This window comes from Phyllobates terribilis, unplaced genomic scaffold (assembly GCF_046119375.1).
Source record: "Phyllobates terribilis strain yellow unplaced genomic scaffold, ASM4611937v1 Scaffold_14__1_contigs__length_39327217, whole genome shotgun sequence".
Lineage (NCBI taxonomy): Eukaryota > Metazoa > Chordata > Amphibia > Anura > Dendrobatidae > Phyllobates > Phyllobates terribilis.
In genome coordinates, this window is record NW_027362774.1 from 30,142,709 (window position 1) to 30,155,189 (window position 12,481).

At 58.6% G+C, this 12,481-nt stretch overlaps 1 protein-coding gene across 3 annotated transcripts in view; it reads left to right on the forward strand.

Annotated features, from left to right (window-relative positions):
- The window catches only part of VAC14 (VAC14 component of PIKFYVE complex), a 48,223-nt gene that overhangs the window by 12,624 nt on the left and 23,118 nt on the right, over positions 1-12,481 (forward strand). For all 3 annotated transcript variants that reach the window (XM_073659820.1, XM_073659822.1, XM_073659821.1), the window contains exons 10-12: positions 1,311-1,371; positions 2,486-2,630; positions 2,804-2,869. In XM_073659820.1, coding sequence (XP_073515921.1) covers positions 1,311-1,371; positions 2,486-2,630; positions 2,804-2,869 — 272 coding nt within the window. The remainder of the gene's footprint in view (positions 1-1,310; positions 1,372-2,485; positions 2,631-2,803; positions 2,870-12,481) is intronic.

The following is a 12,481-nucleotide window of genomic DNA, read 5'->3' on the forward strand; positions in this document are numbered from 1 at the left end:
ACTCTATGCTTCTCCTAATACCTCCCAGAACTGGACACAGTATCCAGATGAGGTCTGACCAAGGAGGAGTAGAGGGGATAATGACTTCACGTGATCTAGACTCTATGCTTCTCCTAATACCTCCCAGAACTGGACACAGTATCCAGATGAGGTCTGACCAAGGAGGATTAGAGGAGGATAATTACTTCACGTGATCTAGACTCAATGCTTCTGTTACTACATCCCAGAACTGTGTTTGCCCTTTTTGCTGCTGCATCACACTGTTGACTCATGTGCAGTCTGTGATCTATTGCTATACCCAAGTCTTTTTCACACGTGCTGTTGCTTAGTTCTATTCCTCCTATTCTGTAGATGTTATTTTCGTTTTTCTTGTCCAGATGTAGTATCTTGCATTTCTCTTTATTTAATACCATATTATTAGTCGCTGGCCTTTGTTCAAGCTGATCTAGATCCTTCTGAATCCTTTCTCTGTCTTCTCTAGTATTAGCTATCCCTCCTCGCTTTGCATCGTCCGCACATGTGATTAGTTTATCTTCAATTCCCTTATCTAGATCATTTATAAAAATGTAGAACAACACTGGGGCCAGGACAGAGCCTTGTGGTCCCCTCTGGAAACACTCTTCCAATTAGATGTGCCACCATTTACCACTTTTTGAGTACGATCACTGAGCCAGTTGTGAATCCACCTAACCGCAGCTTTGTCAACCCCATTCAATAAGGATGGTATGAGAATTTATCAGATGCTTTGCTGAAGTCGAGATATACTATAGCTACTGCATTTCCCTGATCCACCCAGTCAGTGATTCCATCATAGAAGGAAATTAGATGAGTCTGGCATGACTTGTTTGCTACAAACCCATGCTGGTTCTGGTTAATTACTGTATTATTATCCAAGTACGTACATACATGCTGTTTAATAATTTGAGGTACAATAATTTGTATTGCTCCTCTGGAGGCGGGGGCCCGTCGGCTCTGTCGCCCCTCTGGAGGCGGGGGCCCGTCGGCTCTGTCGCCCCTCTGGAGGCGGGGGCCCGTCGGCTCTGTCGCCCCTCTGGAGGCGGGGGCCCGTCGGCTCTGTCGCCCCTCTGGAGGCGGGGGCCCGTCGGCTCTGTCGCCCCTCTGGAGGCGGGGGCCCGTCGGCTCTGTCGCCCCTCTGGAGGCGGGGGCCCGTCGGCTCTGTCGCCCCTCTGGAGGCGGGGGCCCGTCGGCTGTACGGATGAATTAGATGCATCTTCGATCCATAGTGCAGCGATGGTCCAGGGAATGGTCTGGCGCTTCGTGCTGTGATTGATTCTTCTGCTTCTTTCTAGGGACTCCTGATACAGACAACGACTCCAGTCTGGACAACATCAGCATATTTGCACCCAGAAGGTGAGGGGTTAATATCACAAGTGTCCAGCACTTGGGTGGGTTGTGCCCTCTTCAGTGCTGTCTGCTCGCCAGCAGGTGGCAGTGAGACGGCAGTGGTTGCCTGTGGTCGGGTCCTGGATTCCTTGTGGTCTGATGATCTCGCTCTTCACCATTATCACCGTCACGTCCCCATTTACTCCGCTGATTGTCCCGTAATAATGTGGATGAGGCCGCAGTCACATGACCCATCTGCCGTCCTCGTATACGGGCGGCGTCTGGACTGCCGGGTTCGGCGCTGTATCCAGATCGGGGGACACGTCAGGCCCAGAATATGTGGTTTTAATACCTGGGCTCATCCTTCTCTCCATGGCTGCAGGGTAGAGCAGGGGGGACAGAGGCGCAGCCTGTACAGCTCCATCACCGTGCACCCGTGTCGTCTCTGATCACGGCTGCGCAGAGCTGATCCCGTCCTCGGGTCCTGACTTCTCAGCCGCTTCTGCAGATCGTTTTCGATGTGAGGAAATCGCTGAATAATGAAACGCTCTGCAGCTTTCTAATAGACTTCTGGAAACCTGTCCTGACCTAGTTCTGCTCGCAGCTGAGGGTTTGTTACAATTTATCAGTATTTTCTCACATTACTTAGAGATTGTCTGGACTGAATACTGTTGTAACAAACCTTCAGCTGTGAGAGAAAATGACTGGAAACTACAAGTAGAAGGAAAGATGAGGAAGGTCATTATCTCAGCCCCCCGGGGCGGCCTGCGACCTGGACCGTGCCCTGGAGAGCTCAGGACCACCCGAGGGCCCAGCACACCCAGAATACCGCCGCTCGGGGGGGATCGGGGGTTCTGCTGAAACTGATAGATTGTAACAAACCCCCAGCTCTGACACCATTAGGTCTGTACAAGTATTCAGCTTAGAACCGAGCCTGCAGAGCCCCCTGCGCAAAGTGATGAGTGGTCTCCTGCTCTACCAGAATGGGGGGCACGGGGGAAATGAGGGGCATAAGAGGCACTTCCAGTGATGAATAATGGTCACCCAGCGACTCCGCACCCCATACACGGGGGTCCTCAGGAGACACAGGCTGCCATCCCCTGTACTACATCCTCACTCTCTGCTGCTTGGTGGTCCGCAGTTCCGCTGCCGCAGCTGTGACCCTTAACCTGGACGGAATCGTGCAGGTCCTAGACCGCTACCTCCATGAGCCGAGCACCGGGATGATGACCCGAATCTGTGTGCTGAAGTGGCTGTATCATCTGTATATCAAGACCCCCCGCAAGGTGCGTACCCCAATGCTGAGGCACAATAGCTGACTCCTGTATACAGCTGTATACCCCTCCCTGTATGTGCTGGGTGGCAGGATATAGACACTATAGGTGCTTGCTGTACATTGGGGGTACAGACACTAGAGGGGGCTCCAGTCATTCTCATCCATGTTTCCGTCTCGCTGCAGATGTTTCGTCACACTGATCTCCTGTTCCCCATCTTGCTGAAGACATTGTCCGATGAGTCTGATGAGGTGAGTAGTCCGCTCTGGAGATGATATACCCTGAGGTGGGTGTATGACTTCTGTCTGCATCGCCCCTCCTCTGTCTATACTGGGTATGGCAGCGTGTTGTCTCTGGCAGCGCCCCCTCCTGTCTGTACTGGGTTTGGCAGCGTGTGGTTTCTGGCAGCGCCCCCTCCTGTCTGTACTGGGCATGGCAGTGTGTGGTTTCTGGCAGCGCCCCCTCCTGTCTGTACTGGGTATGGCAGCGTGTTGTCTCTGGCAGCGCCCCCTCCTGTCTGTACTGGGTTTGGCAGCGTGTGGTTTCTGGCAGCGCCCCCTCCTGTCTGTACTGGGTATGGCAGTGTGTGGTTTCTGGCAGCGCCCTCTCCTGGCTGTACTGGGTATGGCAGCGTGTTGTCTCTGGCAGCGCCCCCTCCTGTCTGTACTGGGTTTGGCAGTGTGTGGTTTCTGGCAGCGCCCCCTCCTGTCTGTACTGGGTATGGCAGTGTGTGGTCTCTGGCAGCGCCCCCTTCTGGCTGTACTGGGTATGGCAGTGTGTCCTTTCTGGCAGCGCCCCCTCCTGTCTGTACTGGGTATGGCAGTGTGTCCTTTCTGGCAGCGCCCCCTCCTGTCTGTACTGGGTATGGCAGCTTGTTGTCTCTGGCAGCGCCCCCTCCTGTCTATACTGGGTATGACAGCTTGTTGTCTCTGACAGCTCCCCCTCCTGTCTGTACTGGGTATGGCAGTGTGTTGTTTCTGGCAGCGCCCCCTCCTGTCTGTACTGGGTATGGCAGCGTGTGGTCTCAGGTAGCGCCCCCTCCTGTCTGTACTGGGTATGGCAGCATGTGGCTTCTGGCAGCGCCCCCTCCTGTCTGTACTGGGTATGGCAGCGTGTGGTCTCAGGCAGCGCCCTCTCCTGTGTGTACTGGGTATGGCAGCATGTGGCTTCTGATAGCGCCCCCTCCTGTCTGTACTGCGTATGGCATTGTGTGGTTTCTGGCAGCGCCCCCTCCTCTCTGTAATGGGTATGGCAGTGTGTTCGTTCTGGCAGCGCCCCCTCCTGGCTGTACTGAGTATGGCAGTGTGTGGTTTCTGGCAGCGCCCCCTCCTGGCTGTACTGGGTATGGCAGTTTGTGGTCTTTGGCAGCGCCCCCTCCTGTCTGTACTGGGTATGGCAGCGTGTGGTCTCAGGTAGCGCCCCCTCCTGTCTGTACTGGGTATGGCAGTGTGTGGTCTCTGGCAGCGCCCCCTTCTGGCTGTACTGGGTATGGCAGTGTGTCCTTTCTGGCAGCGCCCCCTCCTGTCTGTACTGGGTATGGCAGCTTGTTGTCTCTGGCAGCGCGCCCTCCTGTCTATACTGGGTATGACAGCTTGTTGTCTCTGACAGCTCCCCCTCCTGGCTGTACTGGGTATGGCAGTGTGTGGTCTCTGGCAGCGCCCCCTCCTGTCTGTACTGGGTATGGCAGTGTGTGGCTTCTGCCAGCGCCCCCTCCTGTCTGTACTGGGTATGGCAGAGTGTGGCTTCTGGCAGCGCCCTCTCCTGTCTGTACTTGGTATGGCAGTGTGTTGTTTCTGGCAGCGCCCCCTCCTGTCTGTACTGGGTGTGGCAGTGTGTGGTTTCTGGCAGCGCCCCCTCCTGTCTGTACTGGGTATGGCAGTGTGTTGTTTCTGGCAGCGCCCCCTCCTGTCTGTACTGGGTATGGCAGCGTGTGGTCTCAGGTAGCGCCCCCTCCTGTCTGTACTGGGTATGGCAGCATGTGGCTTCTGGCAGCGCCCCCTCCTGTCTGTACTGGGTATGGCAGTGTGTTGTTTCTGGCAGCGCCCCCTCCTGTCTGTACTGGGTATGGCAGCGTGTGGTCTCAGGCAGCGCCCTCTCCTGTGTGTACTGGGTATGGCAGCATGTGGCTTCTGGTAGCGCCCCCTCCTGTCTGTACTGCGTATGGCATTGTGTGGTTTCTGGCAGCGCCCCCTCCTCTCTGTAATGGGTATGGCAGTGTGTTCGTTCTGGCAGCGCCCCCTCCTGGCTGTACTGAGTATGGCAGTGTGTGGTTTCTGGCAGCGCCCCCTCCTGGCTGTACTGGGTATGGCAGTTTGTGGTCTTTGGCAGCGCCCCCTCCTGTCTGTACTGGGTATGGCAGTGTGTGGTTTCTGGCAGCGGCCCCTCCTGTCTGTACTGGGTATGGCAGTGTGTGGTTTCTGGCAGCGCCCCCTCCTGTCTGTACTGAGTATGGCAGTTTGTGGTCTTTGGCAGCGCCCCCTCCTGTCTGTACTGGATATGGCAGTGTGTGGTTTCTGGCAGCGCCCCCTCCTGTCTGTACTGGGTTTGGCAGCGTGTGGTTTCTGGCAGCGCCCCCTCCTGTCTGTACTGGGTTTGGCAGCGTGTGGTTTCTGGCAGCACCCCCTCCTGTCTGTACTGGGTATTTCAGGGTGTGGTTTCTGGCAGCGCCCCCTCCTGTCTGTACTGGGTATGGCAGTGTGTGGTCTCTGGCAGCGCCCTCTCCTGTCTGTACTGGATATGGCAGTGTGTGGTTTCTGGCAGCGCCCCCTCCTGTCTGTACTGGGTTTGGCAGCGTGTGGTTTCTGGCAGCGCCCCCTCCTGTCTGTACTGGGTTTGGCAGCGTGTGGTTTCTGGCAGCACCCCCTCCTGTCTGTACTGGGTATTTCAGGGTGTGGTTTCTGGCAGCGCCCCCTCCTGTCTGTACTGGGTATGGCAGTGTGTGGTCTCTGGCAGCGCCCCCTGCTGTCTGTACTGGGTTTGGCAGCGTGTGGTTTCTGGCAGCACCCCCTCCTGTCTGTACTGGGTATGGCAGGGTGTGGTCTCTGGCAGCCCCCTCTCCTGTCTGTAATGGGTATGGCAGTGTGTCGTTTCTGGCAGCGCCCTCTCCTGTCTGTACTGGGTATGGCAGTGTGTGGTTTCTGGCAGCGCCCCCTCCTGTCTGTACTGGGTATGGCAGGGTGTGGTCTCTGGCAGCCCCCTCTCCTGTCTGTAATGGGTATGGCAGTGTGTCGTTTCTGGCAGCGCCCCCTCCTGTCTGTACTGGGTATGGCAGGGTGTGGTCTCTGGCAGCGCCCCCTCCTGTCACTACTGGGTATGGCAGGGTGTGGTCTCTGGCAGCGCCCCCTCCTGTCTGTACTGGGTATGGCAGTGTGTGGTTTCTGGCAGCGCCCCCTCCTGGCTGTACTGAGTATGGCAGTGTGTGGTTTCTGGCAGCGCCCCCTCCTGGCTGTACTGGGTATGGCAGTTTGTGGTCTCTGGCAGCGCCCCCTCCTGTCACTACTGGGTATGGCAGTGTGTGGTCTCTGGCAGCGCCCCCTCCTGTCTGTACTGGGTATGGCAGCGTGAGGTTTCTGGCAGCGCCCCCTCCTGTCTGTACTGGGTATGGCAGTGTGTGGTCTCTGGCAGCGCCCCCTCCTGTCTGTACTTTGTTTGGCAGTGTCTGGTCTCTGGCAGCGCCCCCTCCTGTCTGTACTGGGTTTGGCAGTGTGTGGTTTCTGGCAGCGCCCCCTCCTGTCGTACTGGGTATGGCAGCGTGTGGTCTCTGGCAGCGCCCCCTCCTGTCTGTACTGGGTATGGCAGTGTGTGGTCTCTGGCAGCCCCCTCTCCTGTCTGTACTGGGTATGGCAGGGTGTGGTTTCTGGCAGCGCCCCCTCCTAGCTGTACTGGGTATGGCAGTGTGTGGTCTCTGGCAGTGCCCCCTCCTGTCTGTACTGGGTATGGCAATGTGTGGTTTCTGGCAGCGACCCCTCCTGTCTGTACTGGGTATGGCAGTTTGTTTCTGGCAGTGCCCCCTCCTGTGTGTACTGGGTATGGCAGCGTGTGGTCTCTGGCAGCGCCCTCTCCTGTCTGTACTGGGTATCGCAGTGTGTGGTTTCTGGCAGCGCCCCCTCCTGTCTGTACTGGGTATGGCAGTGTGTGGTTTCTGGCAGCGCCCTCTCCTGTCTGTACTGGGTATGGCAGTGTGTGGTTTCTGGCAGCGCCCCCTCCTGTCTGTACTGGATATGGCAGTGTGTGGTTTCTGGCAACGCCCCCTCCTGGCTGTACTGGGTATGGCAGTGTGTGGTCTCTGGCAGCGCCCCCTCCTGGCTGTACTGGGTATGGCAGTGTGTGATTTCTGGCAGCGCCCCCTCCTGTCTGTACTGAGTATGGCAGTGTGTGGTCTCTGGCAGCGCCCCCTCCTGTCTGTACTGGATATGGCAGTGTGTGGTCTCTGGCAGCCCCCTCTCCTGTCTGTACTGGGTATGGCAGTGTGTGGTTTCTGGCAGCGCCCTCTCCTGTCTGTACTGGGTATGGCAGTGTGTGGTCTCTGGCAGCGCCCCCTCCTGTCTGTACTGGGTATGGCAGTGTGTGGTCTCTGGCAGCGCCCCCTCCTGTCTGTAATTTGTTTGGCAGTGTGTGGTCTCTGGCAGCGGCCCCTCCTGTCTGTACTGGGTTTGGCAGTGTGTGGTTTCTGGCAGCGGCCCCTCCTGTCTGTACTGGGTATGGCAGTGTGTGGTTTCTGGCAGCGCCCCCTCCTGTCTGTACTGAGTATGGCAGTTTGTTTCTGGCAGTGCCCCCTCCTGTGTGTACTGGGTATGGCAGCGTGTGGTCTCTGGCAGCGCCCTCTCCTGTCTGTACTGGGTATCGCAGTGTGTGGTCTCTGGCAGCGCCCCCTCCTGTCTGTACTGGGTATGGCAGTGTGTGGTTTCTGGCAGCGGCCCCTCCTGTCTGTACTGGGTATGGCAGTGTGTGGTCTCTGGCAGCGCCCTCTCCTGTCTGTACTGGATATGGCAGTGTGTGGTTTCTGGCAGCGCCCCCTCCTGTCTGTACTGGGTTTGGCAGCGTGTGGTTTCTGGCAGCGCCCCCTCCTGTCTGTACTGGGTTTGGCAGCGTGTGGTTTCTGGCAGCGCCCCCTGCTGTCTGTACTGGGTTTGGCAGCGTGTGGTTTCTGGCAGCACCCCCTCCTGTCTGTACTGGGTATGGCAGGGTGTGGTCTCTGGCAGCCCCCTCTCCTGTCTGTAATGGGTATGGCAGTGTGTCGTTTCTGGCAGCGCCCTCTCCTGTCTGTACTGGGTATGGCAGTGTGTGGTTTCTGGCAGCGCCCCCTCCTGTCTGTACTGGGTATGGCAGGGTGTGGTCTCTGGCAGCCCCCTCTCCTGTCTGTAATGGGTATGGCAGTGTGTCGTTTCTGGCAGCGCCCCCTCCTGTCTGTACTGGGTATGGCAGGGTGTGGTCTCTGGCACCGCCCCCTCCTGTCACTACTGGGTATGGCAGGGTGTGGTCTCTGGCAGCGCCCCCTCCTGTCTGTACTGGGTATGGCAGTGTGTGGTTTCTGGCAGCGCCCCCTCCTGGCTGTACTGAGTATGGCAGTGTGTGGTTTCTGGCAGCGCCCCCTCCTGGCTGTACTGGGTATCTCAGTTTGTGGTCTCTGGCAGCGCCCCCTCCTGTCACTACTGGGTATGGCAGTGTGTGGTCTCTGGCAGCGCCCCCTCCTGTCTGTACTGGGTATGGCAGCGTGAGGTTTCTGGCAGCGCCCCCTCCTGTCTGTACTGGGTATGGCAGTGTGTGGTCTCTGGCAGCGCCCCCTCCTGTCTGTACTTTGTTTGGCAGTGTCTGGTCTCTGGCAGCGCCCCCTCCTGTCTGTACTGGGTTTGGCAGTGTGTGGTTTCTGGCAGCGCCCCCTCCTGTCGTACTGGGTATGGCAGCGTGTGGTCTCTGGCAGCGCCCCCTCCTGTCTGTACTGGGTATGGCAGGGTGTGGTTTCTGGCAGCGCCCCCTCCTAGCTGTACTGGGTATGGCAGTGTGTGGTCTCTGGCAGTGCCCCCTCCTGTCTGTACTGGGTATGGCAGTGTGTGGTTTCTGGCAGCGACCCCTCCTGTCTGTACTGGGTATGGCAGTTTGTTTCTGGCAGTGCCCCCTCCTGTGTGTACTGGGTATGGCAGCGTGTGGTCTCTGGCAGCGCCCTCTCCTGTCTGTACTGGGTATCGCAGTGTGTGGTTTCTGGCAGCGCCCCCTCCTGTCTGTACTGGGTATGGCAGTGTGTGGTTTCTGGCAGCGCCCTCTCCTGTCTGTACTGGGTATGGCAGTGTGTGGTTTCTGGCAGCGCCCCCTCCTGTCTGTACTGGATATGGCAGTGTGTGGTTTCTGGCAACGCCCCCTCCTGGCTGTACTGGGTATGGCAGTGTGTGGTCTCTGGCAGCGCCCCCTCCTGGCTGTACTGGGTATGGCAGTGTGTGATTTCTGGCAGCGCCCCCTCCTGTCTGTACTGAGTATGGCAGTGTGTGGTCTCTGGCAGCGCCCCCTCCTGTCTGTACTGGATATGGCAGTGTGTGGTCTCTGGCAGCCCCCTCTCCTGTCTGTACTGGGTATGGCAGTGTGTGGTTTCTGGCAGCGCCCTCTCCTGTCTGTACTGGGTATGGCAGTGTGTGGTCTCTGGCAGCGCCCCCTCCTGTCTGTACTGGGTATGGCAGTGTGTGGTCTCTGGCAGCGCCCCCTCCTGTCTGTAATTTGTTTGGCAGTGTGTGGTCTCTGGCACCGCCCCCTCCTGTCTGTACTGGGTTTGGCAGTGTGTGGTTTCTGGCAGCGCCCCCTCCTGTCTGTACTGGGTATGGCAGGGTGTGGTTTCTGGCAGCGCCCCCTCCTGTCTGTACTGGGTATGGCAGGGTGTGGTCTCTGGCAGCGCCCCCTCCTGTCTGTACTTTGTTTGGCAGGGTGTGGTCTCTGGCAGCCCCCTCTCCTGTCTGTACTGGGTATGGCAGTGTGTGGTCTCTGGCACCGCCCCCTCCTGTCTGTACTGGGTTTGGCAGTGTGTGGTCTCTGGCAGCGCCCCCTCCTGTCTGTACTGGGTATGGCAGGGTGTGGTTTCTGGCAGCGCCCCCTCCTGTCTGTACTGGGTATGGCAGCGTGTGGTCTCTGGCAGCCCCCTCTCCTGTCTGTACTGGGTATGGCAGGATGTGGTTTCTGGCAGCGCCCCCTCCTAGCTGTACTGGGTATGGCAGTGTGTGGTCTCTGGCAGCGCCCCCTCCTGTCTGTACTGAGTATGGCAGTGTGTGCTTTCTGGCAGCGCCCCCTCCTGTCTGTACTGGGTTTGGCAGTGTGTGGTCTCTGGCAGCGCCCCCTCCTGTCTGTACTGGGTTTGGCAGTGTGTGGTTTCTGGCAGCGCCCCCTCCTGTCTGTACTGGGTATGGCAGCGTGTGGTCTCTGGCAGCCCCCTCTCCTGTCTGTACTGGGTATGGCAGGGTGTGGTTTCTGGCAGCGCCCCCTCCTAACTGTACTGGGTATGGCAGTGTGTGGTCTCTGGCAGTGCCCCCTCCTGTCTGTACTGGGTATGGCAGTGTGTGGTTTCTGGCAGCGCCCCCTCCTGTCTGTACTGGGTATGGCAGTGTGTTGTTTCTGGCAGCGCCCCCTCCTGTCTGTACTGGGTATGGCAGTGTGTGGTCTCTGGCAGCGCCCCCTCCTGTCTGTACTGGGTATGGCAGTGTGTGGTCTCTGGAAGCGCCCCCTCCTGTCTGTACTGGGTATGGCAGTGTGTGGTCTCTGGCAGCGCCCTCTCCTGTCTATACTGGGTTTGGCAGCGTGTGGTTTCTGGCAGCGCCCTCTCCTGTCTGTACTGGGTATGGCAGTGTGTGGTTTCTGGCAGCGCCCCCTCCTGTCTATACTGGGTATGGCAGTGTGTGGTCTCTGGCAGCGCCCTCTCCTGTCTATACTGGGTTTGGCAGCATGTGGTTTCTGGCAGCGCCCTCTCCTGTCTGTACTGGGTATGGCAGTGTGTGGTTTCTGGCAGCGCCCCCTCCTGTCTGTACTGGGTATGGCAGTGTGTGGTCTCTGGCAGCGCCCTCTCCTGTCTATACTGGGTTTGGCAGCGTGTGGTTTCTGGCAGCGCCCTCTCCTGTCTGTACTGGGTATGGCAGTGTGTGGTCTCTGGCAGCGCCCCCTCCTGTCTGTACTGGGTATGGCAGTGTGTGGTCTCTGGCAGCGCCCTCTCCTGTCTATACTGGGTTTGGCAGCGTGTGGTTTCTGGCAGCGCCCTCTCCTGTCTGTACTGGGTATGGCAGTGTGTGGTTTCTGGCAGCGCCCCCTCCTGTCTGTACTGGGTATGGCAGTGTGTGGTCTCTGGCAGCGCCCTCTCCTGTCTATACTGGGTTTGGCAGCGTGTGGTTTCTGGCAGCGCCCTCTCCTGTCTGTACTGGGTATGGCAGTGTGTGGTCTCTGGCAGCGCCCCCTCCTGTCTGTACTGGGTATGGCAGTGTGTGGTCTCTGGCAGCGCCCCCTCCTGTCTGTACTGGGTTTGGCAGTGTGTGGTCTCTGGCAGCGCCCCCTCCTGTCTGTACTGGGTTTGGCAGTGTGTGGTCTCTGGCACCGCCCCCTCCTGTCTGTACTGGGTTTGGCAGTGTGTGGTCTCTGGCAGCGCCCCCTCCAGTCTGTACTGGGCATGGCAGTGTGTGGTTTCTGGCAGCGCCCCCTCCTGTCTGTACTGGGCATGGCAGTGTGTGGTTTCTGGCAGCGCCCCCTCCTGTCTGTACTGGGTATGGCAGCGTGTTGTCTCTGGCAGCGCCCCCTCCTGTCTGTACTGGGTTTGGCAGCGTGTGGTTTCTGGCAGCGCCCCCTCCTGTCTGTACTGGGTATGGCAGTGTGTGGTTTCTGGCAGCGCCCTCTCCTGGCTGTACTGGGTATGGCAGCGTGTTGTCTCTGGCAGCGCCCCCTCCTGTCTGTACTGGGTTTGGCAGTGTGTGGTTTCTGGCAGCGCCCCCTCCTGTCTGTACTGGGTATGGCAGTGTGTGGTCTCTGGCAGCGCCCTCTTCTGGCTGTACTGGGTATGGCAGTGTGTCCTTTCTGGCAGCGCCCCCTCCTGTCTGTACTGGGTATGGCAGTGTGTCCTTTCTGGCAGCGCCCCCTCCTGTCTGTACTGGGTATGGCAGTGTGTGGTCTCTGGCAGCGCCCCCTCCTGTCTGTACTGGGTATGGCAGTGTGTGGCTTCTGCCAGCGCCCCCTCCTGTCTGTACTGGGTATGGCAGTGTGTGGTCTCTGGCAGCGCTCCCTCCTGTCTGTACTAGGTATGGCAGTGTGTGGCTTCTGGCAGCGCTCCCTCCTGTCTGTACTAGGTGTGGCAGTGTGTGGTTTCTGGCAGCGCCCCCTCCTGTCTGTACTGGGTATGGCAGTGTGTTGTTTCTGGCAGCGCCCCCTCCTGTCTGTACTGGGTATGGCAGCGTGTGGTCTCAGGTAGCGCCCCCTCCTGTCTGTACTGGGTATGGCAGCATGTGGCTTCTGGCAGCGCCCCCTCCTGTCTGTACTGGGTATGGCAGCGTGTGGTCTCAGGCAGCGCCCTCTCCTGTGTGTACTGGGTATGGCAGCATGTGGCTTCTGGTAGCGCCCCCTCCTGTCTGTACTGCGTATGGCATTGTGTGGTTTCTGGCAGCGCCCCCTCCTCTCTGTACTGGGTATGGCAGTGTGTGGTCTTTGGCAGCGCCCCCTCCTGTCTGTACTGGGTATGGCAGCGTGTGGTCTCAGGTAGCGCCCCCTCCTGTCTGTACTGGGTATGGCAGTGTGTGGTCTCTGGCAGCGCCCCCTTCTGGCTGTACTGGGTATGGCAGTGTGTCCTTTCTGGCAGCGCCCCCTCCTGTCTGTACTGGGTATGGCAGCTTGTTGTCTCTGGCAGCGCGCCCTCC